This window comes from Dermacentor albipictus, unplaced genomic scaffold (assembly GCF_038994185.2).
Source record: "Dermacentor albipictus isolate Rhodes 1998 colony unplaced genomic scaffold, USDA_Dalb.pri_finalv2 scaffold_17, whole genome shotgun sequence".
In the NCBI taxonomy this organism is placed as follows: domain Eukaryota; kingdom Metazoa; phylum Arthropoda; class Arachnida; order Ixodida; family Ixodidae; genus Dermacentor; species Dermacentor albipictus.
The window spans coordinates 9653319-9667430 of NW_027225571.1; the positions used below are offsets into that span (position 1 = coordinate 9653319).

At 47.4% G+C, this 14112-nt stretch overlaps 1 protein-coding gene across 2 annotated transcripts in view; it reads right to left on the minus strand.

The window, feature by feature from the left end:
• LOC139051977 (uncharacterized) overlaps positions 1-14112 on the minus strand; it is a 118157-nt gene that overhangs the window by 99303 nt on the left and 4742 nt on the right. For both annotated transcript variants that reach the window (XM_070529040.1, XM_070529039.1), the window contains exons 2-3: positions 11817-11917; positions 3088-3931 (exon numbers count right to left, since the gene is read on the minus strand). In XM_070529040.1, the coding sequence (XP_070385141.1) occupies positions 3088-3931; positions 11817-11894 (922 nt within the window). In that variant the 5' untranslated portion in view covers positions 11895-11917. The remainder of the gene's footprint in view (positions 1-3087; positions 3932-11816; positions 11918-14112) is intronic.

The window sequence follows — 14112 nt, forward strand, 5'->3', positions numbered from 1 at the left end:
CACGAAAAACGCCACGAAAAACAAAAGAAAGCCACATCAAGGCATGATTTACGCGAAGAAAAACTATGACCCTATAGCTACTCGAAAACTTCCGGCCGCAGATTTCCACAGCCGAGCAAGCGTGGAACTGCTGCAAACAAATTGCTCACTTGTAGGCCTCATAACTCCCGGTGACCATTCTACCTACACCGTGGCATAGTCATCATCGCCATCGTCGGCCTATTTTATGTCCACTGCAAGACGAGGGCCTCTCCCTGCGATCACCAAATAACTCTGTCCAGTGCCAACCGATTCCAACTTGCGCCTGTGAATTTCCTAATTTCATCACCCCTCCCAATATTCTCACGTCCTACGCTGCGCTTCCCTTCTCTTGGTATCCATTTTGTCACACTAATGGTCCACCGGTTATCTAACCTACGCATTACATGGCCTGCCCAGCTCCATTTCTTTCGCTTAATGTCAATTAAAATATCGGCTATACCCGTTTGCTCTACGATCTATACCGCTCTCTCCCTGTCTCCTTTTCGTTACGCATGTCATTTTTCGTGCCATCGCTCTTTGCGCGGTTCTTAACTTGTTCCCGAGCTTCTTTGTCAATCTCCAAGTTTCTGCCCCATGTTAGCGCCGACAGAATGCATTGATTGTACACCTTTCTTTTTGTTGATAGTGGTAAGCTTCCAGCCAGGACCTGATAATGTCTACCGTATGCACTCCAGCCCACTTTTATCCATCTGTAAATTTCCTTCCCATTATCAGGGTCCCTAGTGAGTAATTGACATAGGCAAACATACAGATTCCAGAGGCTGACAGGTGATCCTGCACTATTGTTCCCTTGCCAGGCTATTGATCATTATTTTTGTCTTCCACATTAATCTTAAACCCTACTGTTACGCTCTCTGTTAAGGTCCTCAATCATTTATTGTAACGCGTCTCCAGTGTTACTGAACAGGAGAATGTTATCTGCAAACCGAAGGTTGCCGAGATATTAGCCGTTGATCCTCACTCCTAAGCCTTGACAGTTTAAAAGTTTAAACACTTCTTCCAAGCATCCAGTCAATAGCATTGGATAGTGTCTGCTTGCCCCTAACCCCTTTCTTTATAGATAATTTTCTACTTTCTTTGTGGAGAACCAAGGTAGCTGTGGAATTTCCTGTAGATATTTTCTGAGATGGAAGCAAGAACATGGGACGAAAAAGTTGCCAAACAATTAGGCATATGCATCCCATATTGCACGTTTGTGGCCTTGCTCAGACATCGCACATTCAGAAAGAATGTACGTCGCGTCACGAAAAACGCCACGAAAAACAAAAGAAAGCCACATCAAGGCATGATTTACGCGAAGAAAAACTATGACCCTATAGCTACTCGAAAACTTCCGGCCGCAGATTTCCACAGCCGAGCAAGCGTGGAACTGCTGCAAACAAATTGCTCACTTGTAGGCCTCATAACTCCCGGTGACCATTCTACCTACACCGTGGCATAGTCATCATTGCCATCGTCGGCCTATTTTATGTCCACTGCAAGACGAGGGCCTCTCCCTGCGATCACCAAATAACTCTGTCCAGTGCCAACCGATTCCAACTTGCGCCTGTGAATTTCCTAATTTCATCACCCCTCCCAATATTCTCACGTCCTACGCTGCGCTTCCCTTCTCTTGGTATCCACGAGAGGGAAGCGCAGCTCAAATATACCTGAGCCTCCTATACTACGCGATTACGCAACGCCGCTATGATTGCTGGTATCTATGAATCAAATGCATTTTCGTAATCTATGAAAGCCATATAGAAAGGCTGATTGTACTCTGCAGATTTCTCGAAAACCTTATTGATCACATTTCTGTGATCCTTTGTAGTGTCCCTTCCTGAAGCTAGCCTGTTCTCTTGGTTCACTGAAGTGTTGCGTTCGTTCTATTGTAAATTAGCTTGGTGAATATTTGGTACAATACTGGAAGTAGGCTAATGGGTACCATTTTTTTTTCAATTCTTTAACGTCGCCATTTTTGTGAATTAGTATAATTTCGGCATTCTTGCAATTCTCTGGGACCCCTGAAATTGTGAGATTTCGTATAAAGGGCAGCAAGATGGTCAAGCATGATCCACCTTTGATAAAATCGACTGTTATTCCCCCTTCTCCTGCCGCTTTTCCACGTTTCGTGTCTTGCAAAGCCCTTCTAACTTCATCGGAAGTTAAGGAGGAGCCTCTGTAACCTTGAATTAGGAAGCAACAGCGCGAACAAAGACAATCACGAGAGGGAGAACGACACAGGACAGGCGCCAGGATGCGCTTGTCCTGTGTCGTTCTCCCTCTCGTGATTGTCTTAGTTGGCGCTGTTCCTAATTAAAGTATGCACCACCTAGCCCAAATGAATGATGTCCTGAACTCTGTAACCTGTTAATTACTTCTTCGAATGGAGTTATCGTGGTTGGTCTGGCTACTGCACAGGTCAGTACAGAATTCTACCGCTGCTTTTACTATACCTTCTAGATTGCTGATGATATTACCCTGCTTGTCTTTCAGTGCATACATCTTGGCTTGTACTATGCCAAGTTTTCTTCTCAATGATTTCATGCTGCGCCCAATTATTTTACTTTGTTCTCACGTTATAATTTCGGATATCCCTTACTCTCTCCTTGTTGATCAGTTTTGACAGTACTATGGAATAGTGAGCTCTCTCTCAAACGCGACCATTGCCGCTCGGATGGACTAACGTATGCACTGCCGAGCTACTCATCTGACAGACGAGCGAGAGGAATTCAACTTCGATTGCACCATGTGTGGCGCCATAACGGCGCCATCCACGCACCCGGCGCAAGCGTGATTGTGTAATGGCTCTCCACTGAACAACGATACCAAGGTAAGGTGTGTTGCAAAGATATGCGCGACATTGCTATAACGTATCTTCGTCACACCTGTTTCAGCAAGCGAACCCCTTTGAGCACATTTAAATGTGTTTCCCCCATCCCCCGTTCTTTTGCTTTTTCCCCAATAGAGCTTGGGCCATCTGTTCAATAAACATCTATTCAATCAAAGTTGTTTCACGTCAAAATGAAAAGGGAAAAAATATCACAAGGACACAAACAGCATCACCTGCTACGCTGCGGCCTGTCGGCGTTACGACGGACGTGCGACGAAGGCTTCGATTCCGGCTCGATTCGTCGCTGGAACTGCGGTGCCCGGAGCAAATTTCCTCGAGGAGACTGCGCTGCCTTTCGATCCTCTTCCTCCTTTTTCCGATGACGTCGGCTCTCGTGAGTGACGAGGAGGAGGCGCGCTGCGGGTCGCCGGCGTCGCCGCTCGCACGGTCGAAGTCCTCCTCCCGGACGCTGCGAGGCAACGCGCTAGACGTCTCCCGCGCCCTGGAGAGCTGCGCGACGCGCCCGCTCGCACCAGCGTCGTCGTCGGTGGCCGAACTGATGTCGTCGACGCGGCCCTCCGACGCCGTCGGCGGGCTACCGACGTCGTTGTCGTCGTCGCTGCAGACTAGCCTTTTAAGCGAGCATCGAGACACGTGCGTATCCTCGTCGTCGGAACTCGAGACGACCGAGCCGTCCGCCAGTCGAAACAAGACTCGCCTGTGAGGCTGCGCTTTGCGAGGCGGCTCACGAGGCGTCTCGCGAGGAGGCTCTGGGAGGCCCTCGTTACTGGTTGCCGTTCCAGCAGAAGCCGGGACGACCGCACTGCTCGCAGGCACGCGGAGCCCCTTTCGCGGCGGGGTTTTAGGGCTCAACGAGCTGCCGCGCGTGCGGTACTCGAACGGCGCGTAGCTCAGCTCGAACTTCTCGATTTCGCGAAATTCCGCCGCCTTGGCGGCCAATTTATTCGCGTTCCTTTCGTCCTCTGCCCGTCGCTGTTTCGCGTTCAGGTTGTAGTACCGCATCCACGGGGACGAGTCTACAGGCTTCACGCGCTTTGCGGCGGCTTTCTTCTCATCCTGCGTAAAGATTAAAAAGAAATGTTGCAGAAACAATCGAATAGCCTTGTAAAAGCAAACCAATGACGGTAACGGTGGCACAAATCAATTTTTTTTTCTCTTTGGTATACACGGCACGGAGTGACGACGACTGTGCAACAACACTGCAATGAAGACGATGGAAATGATGGGGCGCGACGATGACGCTATCGTCACACAGACGGCTTGACGATAAAGATATCGCGACTGCGTACTGACGATTGTGAGAGGATGGACGCTTTGGGAGCTGCAGTAGTCCTTTGCCAACAGGAAGGACAAAGTTAGTCCATTCGGGTTTAATGGCGCAAAAGCGACTAATGCCTATCCCGCCAGTCGCAGGCATGATGTGAAAGGTATATGCAAGTTATACAAATTGCATAAATGTTTCCGCCTCCGTGTTTCAATATGTGAGCATGTCCACAATAATGTGGTTTCCTGTAAACGATTCTTGTAACTTCTCGCAAGTTGGTGGGTTTTCTTATTGAAGTAGAAAATTGTGTTAGATGTGCCTGCCCAATTTGGAAGTCGACCTAACATCACCTAATAGAACCGTTCTTGGATACTGAACAATTTCCACTCACCAAGCAGGGAATGAAGTCACCAGTAACTTGTTATTTACGCACGAGATAAATTCTTGTTGCCATTTTCATGCCAGAGCCTCACGAATCGCTCGGATACTGAATTTCTATGGAAGTGTTGTGCGAGTTATGCCTTTGCGCGCTGCCATGGACGCGCATCTACCTGCTGCTTCATTCCGTGGTGTCCCAACACGGCTTGGGACCCAGTAGAACCATATGGTTCTTCCACATTTGTTATTAAGGAGACAATAATGGCAAATAATAAGTGAAGCTAAAGTGATAGATTAGCCCTCGAAAATCTCTAAGGTGTAAAAATTATCGCGAACAGAGCCTAATACCGTGTCACACGGGCAAATCGGATGTCCTTCAAACTTCCTTCCCTTAAAGGACCGCAAGCTGCAACAATAACAACGATCCCGCCGCGGCTCGAGACCGCAACGAGGTGCTATGACCCAGATGTGCAAACCCAGGCCGTCCAGCAGATCTCGGCAGCCCTCGAAAGGCAACGACCGAGCGAAACCTGAGGGAGGCTGCCACCCCAAAAGAGGGGCAGGCGCGGTCGACCAAAGGGTATAGTGCGGCCGCGGCCGAAGTAGAGGCGCCACACGCCGCGAAAACGTAATGGCCGCGTCACGGTAACGCCTCCCTAACAGGGGAAGGCAAACCGTTCTGCAGGCGTTCACAACAAAGTTTCGTCACTCACTCACCCGTTTTTGTCTGCCCAAATCGCGAGTTTGTTCAATGTGAGTTGTATCTGTCTCTCGCATGTTGGTAAGCTGGAGGATGTGCATGCTATTTGAAGGTCATCAACATATACAGAATACATAATGGACCTAGGAATTATTTTTGCTATGGAGTTCATTTTTACTATTAAAAGTGTCGTACTTAAAATACAGCCCTGCGGCACTCCATTCTCCTGGACGAATTTCTTCGACAGAGTTGCACCAAGGCGTACATGAAATGAACGGTCGGAGATGAAATCTTTCAAGCAGTTCAGCATCCTACCACGAATACCAAGTTCTGCTAGGTTGCGAACAATACCAAACCTCCAGGCGGTATCGTAAGCCTTATCGATATCAAAAAAGACTGCTAAACAGTGTTGCTTTTGTATGAATGCTTCTCGCACTATATTTTCTAGGCGGACGAGGTGATCAGTAGTGGAATACGTTTTTTTTTTAAATCCGCACTGGTGGATGTCAAGGAGTTCACGTGATTGAAGAGTGAACGTCAGCCTAACGTTCAGGATACTTTCGAATGATTTTGCCAGGCAACTTGTGAGGGCTATAGGCCTATAACTACTAGGGGTGGTTGGTGGTTTTGCAGGTTTCAGGAACGGTACAATCACGGCTTTTTTCCAAGCCTCCGGAATTTTACCCGATACCCATATTTTATTGAAGAATTGCAGAAGTGCGTTTACAGCAGCTTCTGAGAGGTGAGCGAGCATTTCATGATGTATTTCATCAGGGCCGGGTGCCGTCTGTTTACCTGCCGACAGTACTTTTTGGATTTCGTGAAATGTGATTAATGCATTATAGGGCTCATTTGTAGAGCCACTTGTAGGAAGTTTTTGTTTTTCGGTTGTATGTTTGTGCTTCAGGAATGATTGAGTGTAGTGTGAGGAACTTGAAACATTAGAAAAAGGTTCCCCTAGTACGTCTGCCTGTTCCTCTATACTTGTTTGTGTGCCAGGAGCTATTAAAAACGGAATTGTGAAAGGGGAGAAGCTGCCATTTAATTTATGGACTTGTTCCCACATTTTTTTGGATGTGGTTGAGCTGTTAATAGATGATATGTAGTTCTTCCAGGAAGTTTTCTCAGCGTCTCGACGGATGCGGCGTGCGTTGGCTTTCGCCTTTTTAAAATTTACAAGTTTATCATGGGTTGGGTATCTACGGAATATGCCCCACGCTTTGTTTTGTTTCTTTTTTGCTTCCCTACATTCTTGCGTGTACCAGATATTATGATTATGTCGAACCACTCCTGAGGAATAGCTAGCCGCGCGGCATTATTAATACAGGTTGTGAACAATTTGTTTTGACCGTCGACATTTAAATCTTTTAAAAGAACTTTTTCCAGGCTGGCCTGTTCTTGAAGCAGTGCCCAGTTTGCTAAGTGTAGCTTCCAACGACGTGGTTTGCTTGGATGATTTGTGGTGGGGATGATAAGTTAATTTTTACAGGAAGGTGATCACTTCCATAGGGGTTGTCAACGACATGCCATTTAAAATCTGTAAAAAGTGATGGAGAGCACAGTGATAGATCTAGGCAACTCATAGCTCCTGTGCTTGGGCAATAGTAAGTTGCCGCACCAGAGTTTAATAGGCATATGGCCTTGGTTAGAATAAAATCTTCAAGTGTTTGGCCCCTGGTGTCAGTAGTTTTACTACCCCATCACGTGTTATGTGAATTAAAATCACCACCTATTAAAAATTGTTCAGGTAGCTGCTCTAAAATTATCTCTAGATCTCTTACGGTAAAATGTGAATGTGGCGGAATGTACATTCAACAAATGGTGATGGTTTTGTGAGCTAAAACGGTGACAGCAACGGCTTCTATGTGAGTGTTAATGGGAACTTCTCTGGCTGCTATACCAACTGGCAGAGCAATGGCTACACCACCTGACAGCCGGTTCGCCTGAGTACGGTCGCGCCGTACAACAGTGAAACCTTTTAAAAAGTTTTTGTGTTTTTCGCCTAGGTTGGTTTCCTGTAAGCACAGGGCCACAGGAGAGAAGTTTATTAACAGGTCTTTTATGTCACCTAAGTTATGAATGAGACGTCTACAATTCCAATGGATCATAGAAGCCATTATGAAATTGAAAGGTAAAAAATGATATTAACGAGTGAATGGGAGATAAGAAAGATGTTAGGTGACATGGATCTGAAGAAGGTAGATACAAACAGAGCGATAACCCTTAGGTTATCGCCTTCTTATTTTGAGTTGTTATTGGGATTTTGTCCCTCTTACCGCGCTCGAGGGAGCGCTTGTCCTTCGGTGTCGAGGACACCGGGGTTTTTGTTTCGACCTCCATTGCTCTCTCTGAGGCGCTGGAGGACCGAGAGTTTGGCGCCGAGACACGTGTCTCGGGCCTTGGAGTTCGCTTGATCTTAGGACCCTGCGGGACTGGTGTCTGCAGGGCCGTTGAAGAGGGTGGAGCAGTACTGACTGCTTCCACCACGGGGGCGGGAGGAGTCACTGCGGCACCACTGCGCGTGGGCTCGGAGGACTCCGGAAGCCTCTGTGACGCTGCCCCCGCCTGCGTCACATCAGCATAACTGCGTCGCGAAAGGTACGACAGTCGTTTTCGGGCTTCAAAGAACGATATTTTTTCTTTGACAGTTAGTGCTATTACTTCTTTTTCTTTTTTCCAGCATGGGCAAGACCGCGAGTAGGACGGATGGTCTCCTTTGCATTTAATACAATGTGGGGAAGAAGTGCAGTTTTCAGATTGATGATCATTTGAGCTGCATTTAGCACAGGTTGTTTGGCCTCGGCATGCATGTGAAGCATGTCCGAACCTTCGGCACTTGAAACACCGTCTTGGGTTCGGGATATATGGTCTGACATTTACTTTTACGTACCCTGCATCCAGAGAGGTAGGCATTACGCTTGTACCAAATGTAAGTATGACATGTTTGGTGGGGATTTCTTGGTCGTTTCTACGGATTACTATTCTTTGTACCTTTGTCACATTTTGTTCCTGGAAACCTTCCAGCAGTTCCTCGTCACTTAAGCCAATAAAGTCTTCTTCAGATATTACTCCCCTGCTTGTATTAAGTGTTCTGTGGGCTGAAACAGTCACTGTCGCGTCGCCAATACTGGTAAGTTCCGAGAGCTTATCTGCTTGATCTTTGTTATTCAGTTCTAGGAGGAGGTCCCCGCTAGACATTTTGGATGCTTTGTATGTTGGTCCGATTTTGTCTTTCAGACACTTCGCTACCAGGAATGGAGAGAGTTTCCTTACCGGTATGTTGCTCTCACTATGCACTACATAGTACTTTGGAAATGTTGGGGCGTTGATTTGAAAGGAAAATTGAAAGGGTACTTCGGTGCGGCATCTCTTCAGACGCCGATCATAAACAACAGAGGCTTGCGCTGCCATAGGAAAATGTGTATGTTCGGCAACAGCGCCGACCGCCCACCACGGAGCCCAACGAGGGGACGCGGCACAGCTTGTGTACAAGCCTGCACGACGCCAGCCGTACACCATCACTATAACCCAATATGGTGTACCCAAGGTGGGATATCCACACAAGGTTAACCCTTGCCGCCGTGGAGAAAGGAAGTAAATGGAAGAGAGAAGAAGACAGGAAAGATATAAAGTGAGAGATAAAGACGGAGGTTTGATAAGAGAGAGACAGGAAAAGGCGACTACCGATTTACCCCGGGTGGGTCAGTCCGGGGGTGCCGTCTATGTGAAGCAGAGGCCAAAGGGGTGTGTTGCCTCCGCCGGGGGCCCTTAAAGGTCCAGACACCCAGCATCGGCTCAACCCCCAGGATCCCCCTTTCCCCAGACACGGCTAAGCCGCGCACGGCTACACGCGGGAGGGGCCAACCCTCGTGTGCTCGGGTACGTGGTGTCGCAACACACCAAACGCCTGCTGACGCAGACGCCCCTGCTGGGGGAGTTAAAAGGACTTTAGCCGCGTCCATGTGACAGGGGTATTAATTATCGAGAAATAGAGGTAAATGCAGGACATGATTAGAGACTTCCGCGGTGCATTGAAGTACTTGCCCGATGACGAAAGCACTCCTCAGTTAAATTCTGTCGCTAGTACTCCACTGCTCCTTGCACAAAACATTTTTGTATTGTATTATAAGGTTAAAGGGACACTAAAGCGAAACAATAAATCAGTTTAGACTAATGAAGCATTGTTTGAGAACCCTGCCGGCAGTCATTAAAAAAAATTGTCTGATTATTGGATGAGAAAATGAAGGTCCAAGTATCAGTATTTGAATTTCGCGCCGAAACCCCAGCGCCGGTACGTCAGCGTGACGTCAGGGATTCCAAAGTATGTTTCCGCATTTGGGCCGCGTTGGCTGAATAAAGGTTCCCGAAACTTGCCATGTTTAATATTTGGTTCTTTTAGAACACAATGTAGTTAATCTGTACCACTATGTATAATTAGTAGGCCCTAGAAGATGCCATCAATATCCAAGACGTCACAGCCCCCAGGTGCGGGAACCTAAGTAGGCGTCGCCACCCGTATTTCGTTCTTGCGCTTTTTCTGGCTTACCAAACGTCTTATCGTTGTAAGAGTGGTGTTCTTGGTGTTGTATAACGCTAATTTACTGATGCCGAAGAAATCATTTTTCACTTTAGTGTCCCTTTAAATTACAATGCTACTTGTCCAGTTCTATTTCACTTTTAGAAAAAAACTCATTTAAATAACCCTTCACACCGACGCGGGCGGTCGAAAGGTTTCGTTTTCGCTCGACTCCGCGCCGCCCACACTTTTGCGCTTCAATAGTTATCGCGGAATGCTGCATTTGTTTTGCTGGTTCGCGAAACGAGCACAAATTGCAAGCAGGAGATAACTCAACTACCATGATATGTCGCGGGATGCCCGAACGTTCTACGCCACTTGACCAAAAAGCAGCTGCAGCGCCGAATCCGCCACTCTGTCTCGGCTCGGTGCCGCCGTCTGTCGGGCGCCGCTTCACTCACAGACGGCAGCAAAGGGTGATTAGGGTCGCTAGGGTGGGGGTGGCGTACGCAGCGTCACCACTCCCTCGTTTGGGTGGCGGGAGATTGGAATTGCGATATAGGTATACGAACGCTTCAGATGCAATTTTCTCGTAAACTATGTACTTTCAAGTATTTTCTTGGAAAGAGACAAGCGTCGCGATGTTTCAGAACTGGTATTGAAGCAGTCCACGTAGACTTAGTATTTGACTTTAGTGTCCCTTTAAAGACCATGTTAAGGCTATCGCCAAGCATGGGTTCAGACGCGGAGTTTAGGTTAGAGCTCTCAGCGCACTTAACGAATCGGTATGCATGATAAGATTCTTCTGCTTGTCCGTGGTAATTTTTTTAGCTGCCGTCCGTATCGCATAAGCGTCGGCGGTAGACTGAAGCAAAATGATTTGTCCGAATGCTATTTTCGCAATTTTTCGTTCTGTTTTTGACACCCACGTATTCTTGTGCTTTAGAGCCGTCAGTGTAACATTCCGTGTAATTTTTATATTTTTCTTGGATAGCTCAGAACTCTTGAGTCATGTGTTCTTGTGGGGTGTCTTTTCTTCAGATGTGTTTGTATCCAGTCACATACCTGTGTGAAATTCCACCGTTGGGGGCAATCTTTGTGGCCCTTCAGCAACCTCTAGGATCTCATGAGAAACATAAGTGAGAGTATTCCTTGTGTCGTAAGAGAAGGGGCCGAATCATGTTCACATTTGTGTAGTCTAAGCTAGAGTTGCATTGTGTCACGATGTAGTACCATATGTGCTGCGGTGATGAATTCTAAGTACGTAGGAAAAAGTGAGTAACGCTCGGCGCTGCTGTAATAAAGGCTCATTACAGTCAACGTATAAACTTGAGGGACAGGTGACGCTCTGTAAGCACCGCTTGCCAGTCGCAGCACAAGGTTTTGTACTGGATTATGTCGTCGAATGTTAGAGTGTCTGGCTGAGCCATAAGCTACGCAGCCGTAGTCCAGGATGCTTAACGTAGGATCTACGTAAGATGCTACGTTCCGACCGAATGTAAGAGGCACGCTCTGTCAGTACCCCAGTGCTTATCAGATAACTCTTTCAGAATATTTACTCATTCTTTGCCCTAATTTTTCTTGTCTTTATATGGGCCACGAAGTTTAGTTTTTTGTCAAAAATTACTCCCATGAATTTATATTCTTGTTTTACCGGCAGCGCCACATCACTCACTATTAGAACCGGGTCTAAGTACAATCCACATTTTTGCGAGAACAACACTAACAGCTTTTTTAAGTACACAAGCGGGAGCCATTTTTCTCAACCCATTGTATTAACTTATTTATTGTAATCTGGAGCTGCCATTGTGACATGGAGCACCATCTATGCCTGCTGCATAGATAGCGCTACAGCCTATGCAACATAGCGTATAGGACTTCTAAGAACACAACTGAAACAGCTAGACCAAGGAGTATATGGCCACCCCATCCAAAGCACATCAACCTCCTATGGCGATGACCATGAAAAAAAAGTCTACTTTCTGTATGCCGGTAGATACAGCTCCGGATGCCCAGGGTCGCTATCATGGCTCAACTTTTCCACTGTACTAAGTGGTCAGGTTCAGTACACGACAGCACTCACCCAGGGGCCTGAGAACCGCGGCAGGATGTCTGAAGTGTCGCTGTCGGCCGCCTCAGAGGAGTCGCTCCAATCGGACATGACTAGCAACTGAAGGGAAGAACCTGGATAGGAAAACAAACATTGGAAGACTCGTTTACCAATTGTATACTGTGTAGTTACGGAAACCGACGGCAACTCTAAAGTGTGCCATGCTTCACGGATACATTGTCATGTAGTATTAACGCCATGCACTGTAGAATGAGTCGCGCCCATTCGGTTTGAAGCACAGGGGTGGCGTATGCCTCAATGAAATTGAAAGGGTATTGACGTGATCATTTAAATTATTCATTTGTTGCATTAAACGAAAATCCGAGACGTAAACCATAGAAAAATATTGCGACATGACACTCAAGGCCGTTAATCAATTCGTAAAACAGCTTTTTCTTTTATTGTGGGCTTTTACGAGTCAAAACCACTTCCTCATTATGAAGCGCACTGTAGTGGAGGACTCCGGAAATTTCGACCAGCTGGCGTTCTTTAACGTGCTCCTGAATCTAAGCATACAGGTGTTTTCGCATTTCGCCCCCCCCCCCCCCCTCGAAATGCGGCCGCCGTGGCCGGGATTCCATCCCGCGACCTCGTGCTCAGCAGTCCAACACCACGGCCACTGAGCAACCACGGCGGGTATGACAGCTTTTCGACCGCCAGTTTCGTTTCCAGGAGGATACTGTGTCGTGGCGTCACGACTCAATGTGGGAGCTGGACACCGCGACGGTTTGGCACCCACTCCTGCTTATGTTCACTCACGCACGCACGCACATGTCCCCTCAAACTCCCTGGCTTTCATTCTTAGTCACGTTAACGGGGACTGACTGCAATTCATACGCCAACTCACACCATTCGTCACTCACTAACACCTTCGACATGAGTATGCCGACCTACATATGCGCGTATTTTGACGATAGTGTGCACTTTATACGACGCGTAAAAGCATTTCGCCTTGGGCTATAGCCTGTGCTGTAATAGGTCAGTGACTGCATTTGTCAACCACGCGACATATGCTCGTTGCACCCTCCATTCTGCACAATTATTTCAATTTTGTTTCTACATTATTTGTTGTCAATTCTTCTTGCGAATATCCTTCAAACGAAGTGGTGGCAGTGAGACGTGAATGGCCGTACTGCTTGTCGCAATGTTTTTATCATTCGGTTGATCGCATAATGTTTGTGCTACCAAGGAACACGAACGAGGTTGTGTGAAGATAACTCATCAGTACAAAATAAAAGTAAGCTTCGCGCGAGAGGTGAAGCACTGATTGCTATAGCAAATTAGTTGACACCTTTGCGAAGGTTGGTTATTCTATAAGGGGTGCGATCGGAGATGGTTGTTCGGCGCGTTCATTCGGTGACCGGCGCGCGCGATTGGCCTACTCCGCGCCGACGTCGCCAGCCGCGGGGCGCGGCCACGTTTTTGGTGACGTCAAAATGACGACACGCTCCTGTCAATCATCCTCCCACCGAGCATTTCGTCTGCTAGCCGCTGAACCCGACGGGAGCTGGGAAGTTTGGAGCGATCATACGGCTTCGCGTGGCGGGTCTGGTGGATTGGATTGGATCCAACAGGCGGCTGCGGCATGGCACGTTCGAACCAATCCATAGCTTAATTCGAGAAAATGGCGCTTCCGTTGCGAACTTAGGTTGTTGCGCTGGCGTCTAGGGGAAGGAGGAGAGCGGGTGGCGATGCGAAACGCGTTTGAAGAAATGGCAGAAAGTGAATTCCGGCGTCGTTTTTGTTTCTCGAAACAAATAATTCGTTGATTGTACAGAGAAATCGACCCCATCATCGGTGCCAGCGATCCACTGGAATGTCGCTGCCTCTTGAAAAGTGCGCCACTCTTCCCGTCGTTTCCTTTTTTTTTTCTTCTCGCTGTGTGCGACACCACCTAGGGACGACGCAAAGAAACTAATAGGTATAAGTTGCAGTAGTCACACGTACTACTATTTGAAAACGTGTTTGGGCTTGAGAAGAAAAATATATTTTTTTAGATTAAGATTTAATTCATTTGGAAGACGAGAAACATTTCGCTTGCAGACGACAAACGATGGAAGTAAACTTCCGGGGAGGTCACCGCTTCCTGATTGGCTGCTCTCTCCGCCCCGCTGTCACAAATTTTGCATACTGCAACTTTGTGACGTTGCAGCAACTGAACAGAACGCGTATCGAACAAAATATCTCCGATCACGCCCCAGATGCATTAACTGCGGTACGCATCCTCTTACTAATTAAATCAACAAGCACATTGTCCCGCGCGCACAAG